Source organism: Sorex araneus, chromosome 1, assembly GCF_027595985.1.
Source record: "Sorex araneus isolate mSorAra2 chromosome 1, mSorAra2.pri, whole genome shotgun sequence".
Classification (NCBI taxonomy): domain Eukaryota; kingdom Metazoa; phylum Chordata; class Mammalia; order Eulipotyphla; family Soricidae; genus Sorex; species Sorex araneus.
Window position 1 is genome coordinate 137,747,170 of NC_073302.1, and position 15,222 is coordinate 137,762,391.

General features: G+C 43.2%; 1 protein-coding gene across 2 annotated transcripts; it reads left to right on the forward strand.

The window, feature by feature from the left end:
- Positions 1-818: 818 nt before the first annotated feature.
- SETD9 (SET domain containing 9) lies at positions 819-11,264 on the forward strand. Of its 2 annotated transcripts, XM_004608442.2 has the most exons (6): positions 819-984; positions 2,561-2,928; positions 4,435-4,558; positions 4,782-4,897; positions 8,989-9,094; positions 10,938-11,264. In XM_004608442.2, the coding sequence occupies exons 1-6, from the start codon at positions 887-889 to the stop codon at positions 11,023-11,025; spliced, it is 900 nt and encodes a 299-aa protein (XP_004608499.1). In that variant the 5' UTR covers positions 819-886; the 3' UTR covers positions 11,026-11,264. The 2 variants fall into 2 exon arrangements, with proteins under 2 accessions (XP_004608499.1, XP_054993647.1); XM_055137672.1 differs by lacking the exon at positions 8,989-9,094.
- The last annotated feature ends 3,958 nt before the right edge of the window (positions 11,265-15,222 follow it).

A 15,222-nucleotide genomic window follows, 5' to 3' on the forward strand; every position in this document is an offset into this window, starting at 1 on the left:
CCAGGGGTAATTCCTGAGTGCAGAGCCAGGAGTAACCCCTGTGCATCGCCAGGTGTGACCCAAAAAGCAAAAATAAATAAATAAATAAATAAATAAATAAAAAATAAAATAAAAAACGCTTCAAAAATAAATAGGTCCTGCCAACAAAAGCATATAAAACCTAGTGAGCATGGCCAAAGTGAGAATCACAACTGAGTAGGGTTATCAGAAACCGCAGGGGTGTTGTAACACCGTTGAAAATCCAAAGAATGGGGTGCCGAGAGAAAGGACACTTTCCTTCTCCTCAGGGAGACGGGGCATCATCTCTCACATGCTTAATGCTAACTTGCCGCTGGCTATGAGGATGGGGACTAAAAGCGACTTGTTCTCAAAAAAGAAGACTCTGCAGTCTCAGCAAGTAGAATCCATATGTTTCTTTCGGGGGTGATGAGAGGTGACACACCTGGAGATGCCAGGCCGAGGGCAGCAGGGGCGGCTATACGGTGTGAGGGACGGAACCATCTCCCAGGTCCCACACGGACTGAGACAGACTTGGAGACTGGGAGGTGGTTCGTGGACTGTTGGCAGTTTGCCCCCACTGGAACCTGGCGTGGTCTCAGCAAGTCCGGGAAGTGTGTGCTAAAGGGGGGGAGGGACTCAGGGGCCTCCTCGACTCCACGCGCCCACTGACTCTGCTAGCCCTGGTCAAGTGGGGGAGAAAGCCTCCGCTCACCTAGCGGCCACGGAAGCCACAGAGTGCGGGGGGCGCCCGGAGGAGGGCGGAGCCGTAGGAGGGGCGGACCGGCGCGGTCTGCGCTCCTCCCCGGGCAGGGGCGGGCTCCACGCCGGGCCCCACGCCGGGCCCCGCCGCTCGTCCGCGTACCCCTGCGGACCGCGCTGGTCAGCTATGCCGGGTCGCCTGCTGCGGGACCTGCGGCAGCGGTGGCGCCGTTACAAGTACCGCTTCGTACCGTGGATTGCGCTGAACCTCAGCCACAATCCGAGGTGAGAACGCCAGTCGGCTGGTCAAGGGGCGCCTTTCCGCGGCCCAGCCGCACCGACAGCGGAACTTGGGGCCAGCAGGCCCCGGGCTGGGCGGAGCTGCAGGCGGATGACGCCTAAAAGGCCCGAGAGACCGTCTCTGGAGGGCGGGAGAGCGGTGGGAGGAGCCTGGGCGGACTAGGACCAATGGAAGCTGTACCTGGGTGGGCGGCACCCTTGGCGGGCGGAGCCAGAGACAAGCCTCCGGTGGGCGTGGCCGAGGCAAGTGGCGTTTAACACTGTGGACTGGGGGCGCCTCCATTGGGCGCGGGGGCCTGTGATGGGCGGGGCCAGAAGCCTGTTTCCCATAGTTCTCCACGCTGCGAGGTCAGCGGGGCCCCGGGGTCTTCTGGCCCGGGCGGTGCGACTTGGCGGCGTGTTTCGCTGCGTTCGTTTCCAAAACGAAAAGTCTCCCTGCGTGGCATTGCGTGGCCTTGATAGCAGGGGCCGACGTTGAAATACCCGCGACCCCCCCCATAAAAAAAAAGCCAAATGGACTTTTAAAGCAAGTCCATTTAACTATTTTTCCCCCACAGTTACTTGCTTTAATTTTTAGAAAGCAGCCCTCCTTGGCGAGGGTCGTTTTGGAGTTTGCGGACACATAAAAACAAGTGAAAAGCCACCAAAAGAACAGTGTTGGCGTTTGTGTTAATGCCTGCAGAGAGGGAGATAGTTGAGTGGTGCATGGGGATGAAGGTTCTAGCGGGCTTCGGTATGGGGTGCTAACAGGGTTTTGGAAGAAGTGAACAAGTCGTAAGCTGACTGTCGAGCTCCGTGGAAGCCCGTGAAGGAGCTTTCCCGAAATTTTGTAAGGCAGAAACAAAAGTTCAGGTGCATCGGTATTTTAGAATTGTGAGATGTGGATTTCTCATTCCCAAATAAAAACAGAATTGGAAGTTAAAATGTGCTCATCAGAGAAGTACTCTGGGGAGAGAAGACGACAAAAATATGTCATTTAATGGCACGAAACTACAGGGAGCCATTGTGATCTAGGAGTATTTGTGAGAGAACTCTCAGAATGGCTGTGAACATGGAGGGAGAAGAGCAGCATCTCTGTGTCTTTTGTTTCTTCCATTTAGCAGCTTTAGGACTTTGGGCAAATTTCCTAATTTTAAAATCCTCAGTTGTCTGCAAATAGGACCTGAGGAGTGCAACAGCAATTTATATAGGACGGGCCTTCCCTTTTGTTTAGGCTCTTGTTAACTTTTTCTTGCCAGAAACTACCCACCTAGCAGCTCTGCTAAACTTAATTTTTTTTTCTTTTTTTTTGCATTTTGGGTCACACCCGACGATGCACAGGGGTTACTCCTGGCTCTGCACTCAGGAATTACTCCTGGCAGTGCTGGGAGACCATGTGGGATGCTGGGAATCGAACCCGGGTTGGCCGCGTGCGAGGCAAACGCCCTACCCGCTGTGCTATCGCTCCAGCCCCTAAACTTAATTTTTATGTCCTTCTTAAGACCAGTAACCCAAAGGGATTAAAAAAAAAACAACTTGTGTAAGATGAAGCATAGTGAATAGAAACTTTTCCTGTTTTCAGGACCCTCCGATACGTTCCAGAGGATTCCAAAGACAAAGTTATCTCAGATGAAGATGTCCTAGGAACATTACTGACAGTTTTCCAGGCTCTGTTTATTAATGATTTCAATAAGCAATCAGATATTTTGAGTCTTCTTCCAGAATCAGTTAAATCAAAATACCAAGACTTACTGTCAGTTCAGCAGCCAAAGGTGAAACTGCTTGAATACAGACATCAACAGCCAAACACCTTTAAACCAGAAGAAATTCTTTATAAGACATTGGGTTTCAGTGTTGCACTAGCAACTAGCTCGTTGATTTCTGCTGGAAAAGGTGTCTTCGTTACTAAAGGATTGATACCAAAAGGAGCAGTTGTTTCTATGTACCCTGGTAATGGCACAGTTAGTACCTTTCCAAGAGTTTCTTTTATGCTACAATATGTAAATGCAATAAAATGTCTAGTTCTGCAATCTTTTTGTGTGTGTTTTTGTTTTTGTTTTATGGGTCACACCTAGCAATGCAGAGGGGTTACTCCTGGCTCTGAACTCAGGAATCACCTCTGGCGGTGCTCAGAGGACCATGTGGGATGCTGGGAATCGAACCCAAGTCAGCCGCGTGTAAGGCAAATGCCCTACCTGCTGTACTATTGCTTCAGCCCCTAGTTTTACAATCTTTAGAGTAAGAGGCTAAATTAGAAACTCAGATTTCTAGATTTTTTTTTTTACAAAAACTGATATGGAAATTAACTAAATTATTTTACATGTCAGTATTCTTTCATATTTAGGGAATTGGATAAATTTTGAGGAAAAAATTTCTAGTCAATCTGTAGATTTCAGAGAATATAGTATGGTCTACTTTAATAAAGATTACAAGTAAATTCTCATTTAACATAGATTCTTAGAAACTGACTTTAAACCAAGGAGTATAATGAAACCACGTCCTTGAATGAGTTATTTTATTCCATGTGGCAAGAATTTTAAAATATTAATCTTGGGGGCTGGAGTTATAGTACAATGGGTAGGGCATTTGCCTCTCATGCAGTTGACCAGGTTTCAATAACCCCAGCATCCCCTGTAGTCTCCTGAGCCTGCCAGGAGTGATTCCTGAGCACAGAGCCAGGAGTAAGCTCTGAACACTTCCAAGGTGTGACTTAAACAACCGACTCCCCCTACCAAAAGTTTTGGAGCTGTATGTGCCTTTGCCCAGGGCTTTCTCCTTGCTCTACTCTCACGAATCACTGGCAGTGCAAGGGGACCCTCTCCTGGAGTCAAACCAGGTGGTCGGACACATGCCAGGCAAACACCCTACCCTCTGTACTGTCTTCTGGTCCTAAGGATGTTTGTTTTTAATGAGTCAAAAACAAAAGAAATTTAAACAAAATGTCTATGTTTGAGGACCTTTGTACTTGAAAGCTAACTAAAGAATAAGTTAGTTTGACTTAGATCATTGATAACTGAAGGTAAATGGTATGAGTTAAAACACGAAAGATAGAATTTGAGACACCACCAGTGGTCAGGTACTATTCCTGATTCTGTGCTCTGGTGACCATGTGTTGTGTCAGGGATTGACCTGAGGTCAGCTGCTTGCCAGGCAGGTACCCTAACACACTGAACTGTATCTGTGATTATACACTCTTTAAAAATGGAAAGTAGGGGCTTGAGCGATAGCAGAGCAGGAAGGACGTTTGCCTTGCACTCGGCCGACCCGGGTTTGATTCCCAACATCTCATATGGTCCCCTGAGCAGTGCCAGGGGTAATTCCTGAGTGTATGAGCCAGGAGTAACCCCTGTGCATCGCCGGGTGTGACCCAAAAAGGAAAAAAAAAAAGTCTAGATTGGTGGTGAGATCTTAAGAAAGATTTTCCATGTTATTGTATGTTTTTGTCTTATATAATAGGTACAGTGTATCAGAAGTATGAGCCAATATTTTTCCAGTCCATTGGAAATCCATTTATTTTCAGATGCTTAGATGGTGTACTCATTGATGGAAATGACAAAGGAATATCAAAAGTTGTGTACAGGTAAGTTAGTGCCCATACTAAAACTTATAGGAGACTTAAAACAGTGACAAAGCCAAAGGCATTTGTGCTTTAAATAAAATTCTATTTAGGCAGCTGCTACATAGCAACTTGATTAGACAAAAGGTTTTTAGGAGAAATTATTCAATTTTATGGTTAATTTTGTATTTTTGAATTTTAAGCCACAGAAGAATAGTCCCTAAACACATGCTTTCAACTGTTTCAGATCTTGCAATGGGAGAGATCAACTTGGCCCTTTTAAAATGAGTGATAGTACATGGCTAACATCAGAAATTCATAATCCCTTGGCTTTAGGACAGTATGTCAACAATTGTTCAAATGGTAAGTTGACATCATGTGGCTGATACAAATAGATAGTAATGACACATGATCAAATGTCAATGACATCTCAGCTATTCAAAATTCTTAAGTAAACTACATATTCATATAAGTAAACTGTGTAAACTGCAAGTGCAAGGTAAGTGCTTTATCACTGAATCACTTTTCGAGTAATGGGTCACATGCCTGGCATCTAAGCTATTACTTTTTTTTTTTTTTTTTTTTTGCTTTTTGGGTCACACCTGGCAATGCACACGGGTTACTCCTGGCTCTGCACTCAGGAACTACCCCTGGCCGTGCTCAGGGACCATATGGGATGCTGGGATTTGAACCCGGGTCGGCCGCGTGCAAGGCAAACGCCCTACCCGCTGTGCTATCTCTCCAGCCCCTACTTTTAATTTTTTTATTATTGTTATTTTTTAATTAGTGAGTCACAGTGAGGGTACAGTTACAGATTCAAACATTTTGTGCTTGTTTTTCCCTCATGCAGTGTTCGGGAGCCCATCCCTCCACCAGTGTCCATTCTCCACCACCAATGAACCCAGTATCCCTCCCACCCCCCGGTCCTATTCCCCCAACCCCACCCCACTTCTATGGCAGGGCATTCCAATTTGTTCTCTCTCTCTCTCCTTTTGGATGTTGTGGTCTGCAATAGGGGTATTGAGTGGCCATCATGTTCGGTCACTAGTCCACTTTCAGCACGCATTTCTCTTACCACGAGGGTGTTTGTTTGTTTTTTTGGGTCACACCCTGTGATGCACAGGGGTTACTACTGGCTCATGCACTCAGGAATTAACTCCTGGCGGTGCTCAGGGGACCATATGGGATGCTGGGAATCGAACCTGGGTTGGCTGCGTGCAAGACAAATGCCCTACCCACTGTGCTATTGCTCCAGCCCCTAAACTATTACTTTTTTTTTTTAAAGTCTTTCATATTTTATTTTATTTTATTTTATTTTTTATTAGTTTATTTTTTTTTTTTTTTTTTTGCTTTTTGGGTCACACCTGGCGATGCACAGGGGTTACTCCTGGCTCTGCACTCAGGAATTACCCCTGGCCGTGCTCAGGGGACCATATGGGATGCTGGGATTTGAACCCGGGTCGGCCGCGTGTAAGGCAAACGCCCTACCCGCTGTGCTATCTCTCCAGGCCCTTATTAGTTTATTTTTAATTAGAGAGTCATCGTGAGGGTACAGTTACAGATCCATACATCTTTGTGCTTATGCTTCCCCCATACAAAGTTCAATAACCCATCCCTTCACCAGTGCCCATTCTCCACCACCCGTAAACCCAACATCCCTCCCCCCCTCCCCAGTCCCGTCTCCCCCCACCCCACCCTGCCACTATGGCAGGGAATTCCCTTTTGTTCTCTCTCTCTGATTAGGTGTTGTGGTTTGCAATAAAGGTGTTGAGTGGCCATTGTGTTCAGTCTCTAGTCTGTATTCTGCCCGCCTCACCCTTCCCCCACATGACCTCTAACCACATTTTACTTGGTGGTCCCTGAGTTACCCAGAATGAGAGACCAGCCTCCAAGCTATGGAAACAATCTCCTGGTACTTATTTCTACTATTCTTGGGCGTTAGTCTTATAGTCTATTATTCTATATTCCACAGATGAGTGCAATCTTTCTATGTCTGTCTCTCTCTTTCTGACTCATTTCACTTAGCATGATACTTTCCATGTTGATCCACTTATATGCAAACATCATGACCTCATTTTTTCTAACAGCTGCATAGTATTCCATTGTATAGATGTACCAGAGTTTCTTTAACCAGTCATCTGTTCTAGGGCATTCGGGTTTTTTCCAGATTCTGTCTATTGTAAACAGTGCTGCGGTGAACATATAAGTGCATATGTCACTTCAACTATACTTTTTGGCTTTTCTGGGATATATTCCCAGCAGTGGTATTGCTGGGTCAAATGGGAGCTCAACCTCTAGTTTTTTGAGAATCGTCCATACTGTTTTCCAAAAGGGCTGAACTAGCCGGCATTCCCACCAGCAGTGTAGAAGGGTCCCTTTCTCCCCACATCCTCTCCAACAGCGGTTGCTTTTGTTCTTTTGGATGTGTGCTAGTCTCTGTGGTGTGAGGTGGTATCTCATGGTTGTTTTGATCTGCATCTCTCTGACAACTAGTGATGTAGAGCACTTTTTCATGTGCCTTTTGGCCATTCGTATCTCTTCCTTGGTAAAGTTTCTGTTCATTTCTTCGCCCCATTTTTTGATGGGGTTGGATGTTTTCTTCTTGTAGAGTTCAACCAGTGCTTTATATACCCTTGATATCAACCCCTTATCTGATGGGTATTGTGTAAATATCCTTTCCCATTCTGTAGATAGTCTTTGTATTCTGGTCACTGTATCTTTTGCGGTGCAGAAGCTTTTTAGTTTAATGTAGTCCCATTTGTTGATCTCTGTTTTTACTAGATTGCTTAGTTCCGTGTCATCTTTGAAGATACCTTTATCTTCAATATCCTGGAGGGTTTTGCCGACCTTGTCTTCAATGTACCTTATGGTTTGTGGTCTGATGTTGAGGTCTTTAATCCATTTTGATCTGACTTTTGTGCATGGTGTCAGGTCGAGTTCTAAGCCCATTTTTTTCCTAAGCTATTACTTTTTGAGGACAGGTATCAATGTGAAATTAAAGAAACAATGCTAATAAAATAATAATAATAATGCCATTAATTGCAATTCTTTTATTTACTTTCCTAATTTTGTAATGTAGGTGATAACAGTACCCTTTTGAGCATTGTTATTTTAGTTTTTTGTAGTTATTTTGTCAGTGCCTCAATATGTCCTAAAAGATGACCAAATTGGTAACCCCTTCTTTTCTTGTTTACCTTTCCTCAAAGTACAAGTATGGTCGAGATCAGGGAATATAGGCTTTGGTGTCAGGAAGACCAGACTCTTCTGTGAATATGAATCCTTTCTCAGCCTGATCTATAAAAAGAGACTTGTAAGGGGTGGAGAGATGGTATAGCCGGTGGGGGCACTTGACTTGCGTGCAGCCAATCTGGCTTCGATCCTTGGCATCCCGAATGGTTGCCCTAATATGCCAGGAGTTATTCCAGAGTGCAGAGCCAGGAGAAACCCCTTTGCTGGGTGTGGCCAAAAAAATGGGGGAAAAAGTGAATAACAAACATCCAGCATGTCCTCCAATAAAGGCATTTTATTTATTATGACATTATTTAATTATAAATTTAATAACATTCCTTAACATTGATAAGAAAAAACAAAAGTCCGGAAGTTGAGCAAAACTATATTATTTAAGGACCTAATTTTGTTTATAGGTTATTTCACTTAAAGTTGCAGCTTTCAGGAATCAACTATATTAAGTGAAGGCCTTCACTTAACTGGGGATGAGAGAGAGAGTCCAGTGGCTAAGGCGCTTGCCTTTCATGCGGCCAATCCTTGGCACCCTCTATGGTCTCGGGGGCACCAAATATGGTCCTAACCACCAGGAGTGAACCCTGAGCAGAGGGTCAGGAGTAGCCCCTGAGCAGTGCCAGTGTGACCACCACCCCCCCACCCCCCGCAAAAAAAAAAGAAAAGAATATATATATATTTTTAAGATTTAGCATACATATAAAGGTACATTTATAAACAGTTATAAATGTACCTATGTAATTTATAACTTGGTCACTGTCATCCCGTTGCTCATCAATTTGTTCGAACGGGCACCAGTAACATCTCTCATTGAGAGAGTTATTGTTACTGTTTTTGGCATATCCAATATGCCACGGGTAGCTTGCCAGGCTCTGCCGTGTGGGCGAGATACTCTCGGTAGCTTGCTGGGCTCTCCGAGTGGGGCAGAGGAATCGAACACAGGTCGGCGGCATGAAAGGTGAACGCCTTACTGCTGTGCTATCACTCCAGCCCTATAACTTGGTATATTTGTAAATATACCAAAATATACCTATGTATATTTGTAAATATACCAAATATACCTATGTAAGTTAGAAATGCCTGGAACATAATAGTGATTTGTAATTTGAGTGTATTTCGATGTTCAAAAATGATATATTAAGAAATACAACTCAGGGATAATTTCCATGATCTTATAAAATGGCAGTTTCTGAAAATTATGTATCTGTTCCTAGACAGAGCAGCTAATGTCTGTTATCAGGAATTTGACGTGCCTGCAGTTTTTCCTCTAGAACTAAAGCAGTATCTTCCAAACATTGCCTACAGCTCTGACAAACAAAGGTTGGTCTGCTGGAACAGTTTTTCTGTTCTTCTCTTATACTAATATAACTTTAAAAGTACATTTTCTACAAAGAAGCTTTTTAAAATTTGGTAAATTTTTAAAACTTTAATAAAAAAATACAGCTTAGTTTTTTTTTATTAATCATACTTGTTTAAGTGTTAGATGGGCTTATTTGAAATTTTAAAATATTCATTAGCTTATTCTGCTTATTATTATCCCTTTTTATTTTTTGCAGTATTTTGTATCAGCCTTCAGGCTGGCTTGTTTGTTTGTTTTTTTTGTGTGTGTTTTTGCGCCATACCCAGCAGTACGCAAGAGCTACTTCTGGCTCTTTTCAGGGGACCATATGTGGTGGTGCTGGGGATCAAACCAGGATTGGCAGCCGCATGCAAGGCTCCTCAGTTCTTTTTTTCTCACATTATCCGTTTTTTTTTTTTCCCAACCTACAGAATCTTGAGCTAGATTTTCACTTTAATCATTTTAAGGGTCATGTTCTCGGTCTCACATGAAAGCATCCAGTTAAAGACTACATTGTCTTTTCTTTTTTTTTTTTCAACTTTTAAAAACATTGAGAAAAAGGAAAATATCCAGAAGATAACATGTTTAATGGAACATTTGCTCTTCACTCTATGGCAAGCCATTGATATTGTTCAATTCAAAATCTAGTTTTTATATGGGGATAGAAAGGGGGGTTGGGACAGACCGTTTATTTCGGGCTCTTTGCGCAGGGATCACTCTTGGTAATGCTTAGGTGGACCATTTGTGGTACTGGGGACTGACCAAGTGCTTTACCTGCTATCCTATTTCTGTAGCTCCAGCTCAAAATTCTGAATAGAAGTAATTCTGTAGAACTTGGTGTTTGTATTAATAATTTTGTAGAAATATATAATTTCTCTCAACTGCTTCTTGCTAACCAAACTTCATATGGGCCCAACTAAATGTCCCTTTTAATATGAATGGTATTTAAAACTTAGACTATTTTCTTTCTTTTTTTTTTTTTTTTTTTTTTTTTTGCTTTTTGGGTCACACCTGGCAATGCTCAGGGATTACTCCTGGCTTTGCACTCAGGAATCACTCCTGGCGGTACTCAGGGTACCATATGGGATGCTGGGAGTCGAACCTGGGTCGACTGTGTACAAGGCAAAAGTCCTACCCGCTGTGCTATTGCTCCAGCCCCCTTCGACTATTTTCTTTACTTAAAACTTAGTGACTTTTGGCTACATATGTGTATGTAACAATTAGGTTTTTGGCCATAACATTGAGGCTATATATCATTACTGTTCAGTAACTACTGGAAAAGTCTAGTAACACTGATTTGTGCATGCCTTAGAATTCGGGTTTATTTACTACTTCTAACTTTATAGAATAGAGAAATACAGATTGATTTTAGAGGGGAAACTATCATGAATGTAATTTAAAAAATACTTCTTGTGATACAAAGTTTGGGAGCCTAAACATATAAACAGTATTTTTAGAAGGCACATAAACTTAATAATTCATCATCTTTTTATGAAGACCTTGGGGAAATCAAGTACATAAACTAAGATTGGAGTAAGGAATCTGAATAAAATTGTGCCTATAAAACCAGAATTTGTATATTAAAAGTATGAGCCTGCTGGGGCCGGAGCGATAGCACAGCGGATAGGGCGTTTGCTTGCACGCGGCCGACCCGGGTTCGATCCCCGGCATCCCATATGGTCCCCCAAGCACTGCCAGGAGTAATTCCTGAGTGCAAAGCCAGGAGTAACCCCTGAGCATTGCTGGGTATGACCCAAAAAAGCAAAAAAGAAAAAAAAAAGTATGAGCCTGCTAATAATTCTAAACTTGTCTTTTTGTTTTCAGCCTACTTCGATGTGTTGTTCTTGTTGCACTCAGGGATATCAAACAAGGAGAAGAGCTTTTTTCAAATTACTATACAATTGTCACCTAATTTTGAATTGGAAAGTTAGTACTCAGTTCCGAAATTAATTCTGAATATTTTTTTGTTAATCATTTCTCCAATTTCCACCATAGACCAATATTTGGGAACGTAATTGAAGTGGAAATTATTTTGTTTTTATTGACATTATATTTATTTTAATTTCAGGATAAAATTTGCTTCGTTGGTTTTTACCTAAATGCACTGTACCTTGTTAAATTAAAATCTGTCAGAATATTTGTAATTTCAAATTTTCTTCCTTTTGTATATGTTAGTTTATAAAACTTAAGCTAAATAATCATTAATTCCTACAATGTTGATGTGCACACACTTAGGCAAAAACGTTTAAATAGTACAGGTGTTAAGGCACTTGCCTTGCTTCCAGCAAGGGGTTTGGCCCCGAACACTGAGCCAAGGAATCATCCTACCAGTGTGGCCCAATCCCGTAACCCTATCACAGAAAAGCAAAACTCTTTATTTTCCCCACATAAATTAAAGCTACAATTTATATTGTACTGGTACGCATGGTAGTGTATTTCTGTGTGTATGATTTTAAATACTGTCCATTGACTTAGTGTTTATGAAGTGTGAGATTGTTTATAAAGTGCTATAGTTTGAGATTGTTGTTTAAAAATTGATGGTAAAAGGAACACTATTCTGATCTCTCTCCATTACACAGATCTCAGTCCATTAGACACTGTCCATTAGAGGGACAATGATTTTTTCTGGTATTCATTTATTTATTTTTGGCCTGGGGACCATACCTGGCAATGCTCAGAGGTTGCTTCTAGCTCTGTACTCAGGAATTACTCCTGACTCTGCTTGGACCCTATGGGATGCCAGAATTGAACCTAGGTTGGCTGCATGCAAGGCAACCACACTACCCATGTACAATCTCTCCAGCCCCAATTTTCTGATAATTAAAAAAAATTAAATGGGATTCTGGGTTCCAATACTATTAACAGTAGTTTCTCATAATTTCAACACCAAACCCATCAGCAGTGTAGATGCGTCTACCCCAAGGATCCCAATGTTCCTCCCTGTTAGTACTTCCCCCAATTAAATTATGTGGATCAATTCTCCCTTTGTTGATCGGTGAAATAGTCTAGTCATCAGAGACCCCAAAGAAATCATATGGGACGGGGCATTTGCCTTGCATGTAGCTGACCTGGGTTCTATCCCTAGCACTGAATATGGTCCCTTGACCACACCACAGCTAGGGGTGCAACACCCCCCCCCCAAACTAGACATTCATGTCCCAGAAACCTTCTTTGTGCTCTAACAATGAACTTCTGTCCCTGTTTTGTTAGCAGTGGATCCCAGAACCCTGATCACTTCTTGGGAGCCCCCCTCAAAACAAAAAAGTACATATCTTCATACACAAAACTTTATGTAGACTATGGAAACTCTTACAGATGAGTTGGACTAAATTATTTAAATCAAAAAAATGCATGTTATATAGTATCCTTTTAACATTTTTACACGTGTGGACCAGGGAAAATAGGAATATTTTGAGGACTGGCTGATGGCCAATGTAGATAGTATTTTATGTAGATAGTATTTTATTCAACACACACAGTGTTATAAAATTACAGTTTTTAGCTAGTGCGATATCTGATGCTGAACATGGAGTTGTAGGATAACATAGCCTCAGGTAGTTTAGGTTTATTGGGTTACTCCCATTACAGTGCTCCTATTCCTCTTTGTTTATTTGTAGCTTCTTTCTTAGTGTTCTGTTGACTTGTAAATAATGTTTTTCTCTTCTCCTTGAGTCCTTTGCATAGTTTATTCAGAGCAAGTCCTTTTTGTATGGACACAGGAAGACTTAACAAATGTTATGCTTTTGTAATCTGGGAGTCATTTGACTCTACATGATATTTTCCTCCAGGGCATCTGTTCTGTTGACCTAAGCCTCAGCTGCCCTTACTTCCTAGCATCCCCAAAGCAGGGTCCCAACGTGGGACGAGAAGGACCCAGGGCAAGCGGTAGTTGTGTGCTACCCTGGCATCGAGATGGGCCTGGCCAAAGTGCCTAATGCTTAACTATAAGTTAAGAGCTTGATCATGGACAAATGTTGTCATGATCCAAACAGTGATAACTAGATTTGGACCCTGCTAGGGTGAGGAATGATTAATCTGGCCTGAGTGCTGTGGTCTGAGCTTGTGGCAAGATGTTGCCAGGAGAGCTGCCTTGCAAACCTCAATGTATCTCTTGCTATGTCCATGCAAAAATAACTAGTATTAAGATGTTAATGAGTGTTTGGAATTGGGAGAGGAGAAAAAATCCTTAAGAGGATTTTGCCTACTGGCAGTCAGGAAGGGCTTTGAACACCCCTAGGTTGTGTTCCCTTTAAATCTGACAGCCCTCAGGAAGGGCTTTATTATGTTGATTTTGCTACCTGGCTGGGTGTAACCAAGGGGCAAGGGTGAGAGAGGAAAAAGGGAGGAGAGAGATGGAAAGGCGCAGCAGTTGATCCAGAGAGGATGGAGCTGGGAGTGTGGGAGATGAGAAAGATGGAGAAAGATGGAAGATTGAATAAACGGTAACTAATCAGCAACCAGCTTGGTCCTCGTTCTTCCTCTGCCTATCCCTGGCCAATGGCTGTCCCGATCCAGCCCATACACAGCGGTTCCAGAGCACCAAACGTGGGCGGTGAGACACAGCCGCCCGGAGAGCCCACGAGTGCATGCGCCCCTCGGCGAGCCTTAGTTTTTTACATGGAGTAAAGTTTTGGTGAAATTTCCATGGACTGTCATGGACCTGTGGGCCACTGGTTGTAAAACAGAGTTATGTTCTGTTCTTTTTACTTCTAATAGTTTGATTTTTTTTTTCTAAAAATGAAGTTAGGAATGTCACCAGTAGCTCAAAATCATCTGTCTTAACTACATGAAGGCTTCAAAGAATCACAATTTCTGCTCCTAAACTGCTCACAAATGGAGTTCACATAGTACCAAGACTTGTTTTTAAAAAATAGTAAAATACTGAGGCTGGAGAGATGGTAAAGGGGTTAAGGCCTTGCATGCAGTTGACCTGGGTTCAATCCTTGGCACTTGTGGTCCCCTGAGCACTCTGGGTATGCCTGTACATCCTCCCACTCCCCCACCACCCCGCCCCATCCCAGTCTCCACACACCTAACTGTTGAGGACTGGAGAATTACTACAAGTGTTAAAGTATTTGGCTTACGTCAGTCTACAAAGTTTGATCCCCTGTACTACATCGTTCCCCAAGCAAAGAGCTAGGAGTAGCCAGGAGCATCACCATGTGTGCTCAAAACCTGGCCCATTCCAACACCTAACCCTCAATTCAAAATACAAGAGCTAGTTAAGAACCATCCCTTATGAGACTGTAGAGCAAAACAAGCATCAGGGAGAGCCAGGATTAGCCCTAACCCTCTCCCTGAACAAAACAAAACCCAAATACTGAACTGATCATTGAAAGTAAAATCCACCATATTAATTTGGGGGGCTGGGGGGGTCACACTCGGAAGTGCTCAGGGATAAATTACTCCTGGTGGACTTGAGGGAGCATATAGGATGCCGAGGATTGAACCTAGGTCACCCATGTGTACTGTCTCTCCAGTCCACACCATATTTTCTTCCTTTTAGATTGTTTTTGAGGGTGAGCTGGCTGTACACCCGGCTGTCCTGGTTCTGTGCTTGAGATCTTGGTGGTACGGTGCTGGGCACTGAAACAGGGTGCTTACCCAGTGCCGTCTCTTCACACACACACCCTTTTTTAATGTCCAATTTCATTTCTAACATGTTTGTGCTTTGTAAGATGACTTTGTGGCAGCATTGGATTTACCTCTGTAAAGCATAAAGGATCAGAATGAAGGTGCACACAGCCTGTGGCTCAAGTGAGTCTAGCTAAGCCTAGAAAACGGTGATACTTTTGGCCTAAGATCACAAACCCCTACAGATCCGGGACAGACAGTGGAAGGGATTAAAGCACTTTTTTTGCGGGGGGGGGGGGGGGGGGAGGGCGGTGGTGTGGCTTTTTGGATCACACCCAGCGATGCACAGGGTTACTCCTGACTATGCACTCAGGAATTACTCCTGGCAGTGCTTGGCAAGAACCTTATGGGATTCTGGGAATCGAACCCAGGTTGGCCGAGTGCAAGGCAAACACCCTACCCACTACTGCTCCAGCCCCTAAGGTACTCTTAAGTGGCTGAGAAATGGACAACAGTGCAGCCACAGGGACAAGTT

Coding starts and splice junctions, on each gene's coding strand:
- SETD9 (XM_004608442.2), top strand. CDS start 887: ATGCCGGGTCGCCTGCTGCGGGACCTGCGGCAGCGGTGGCGCCGTTAC. Junction 985..2,560: donor AACCTCAGCCACAATCCGAG/GTGAGAACGCCA, acceptor TCCTGTTTTCAG/GACCCTCCGATACGTTCCAG. Junction 4,559..4,781: donor ATATCAAAAGTTGTGTACAG/GTAAGTTAGTGC, acceptor CAACTGTTTCAG/ATCTTGCAATGGGAGAGATC.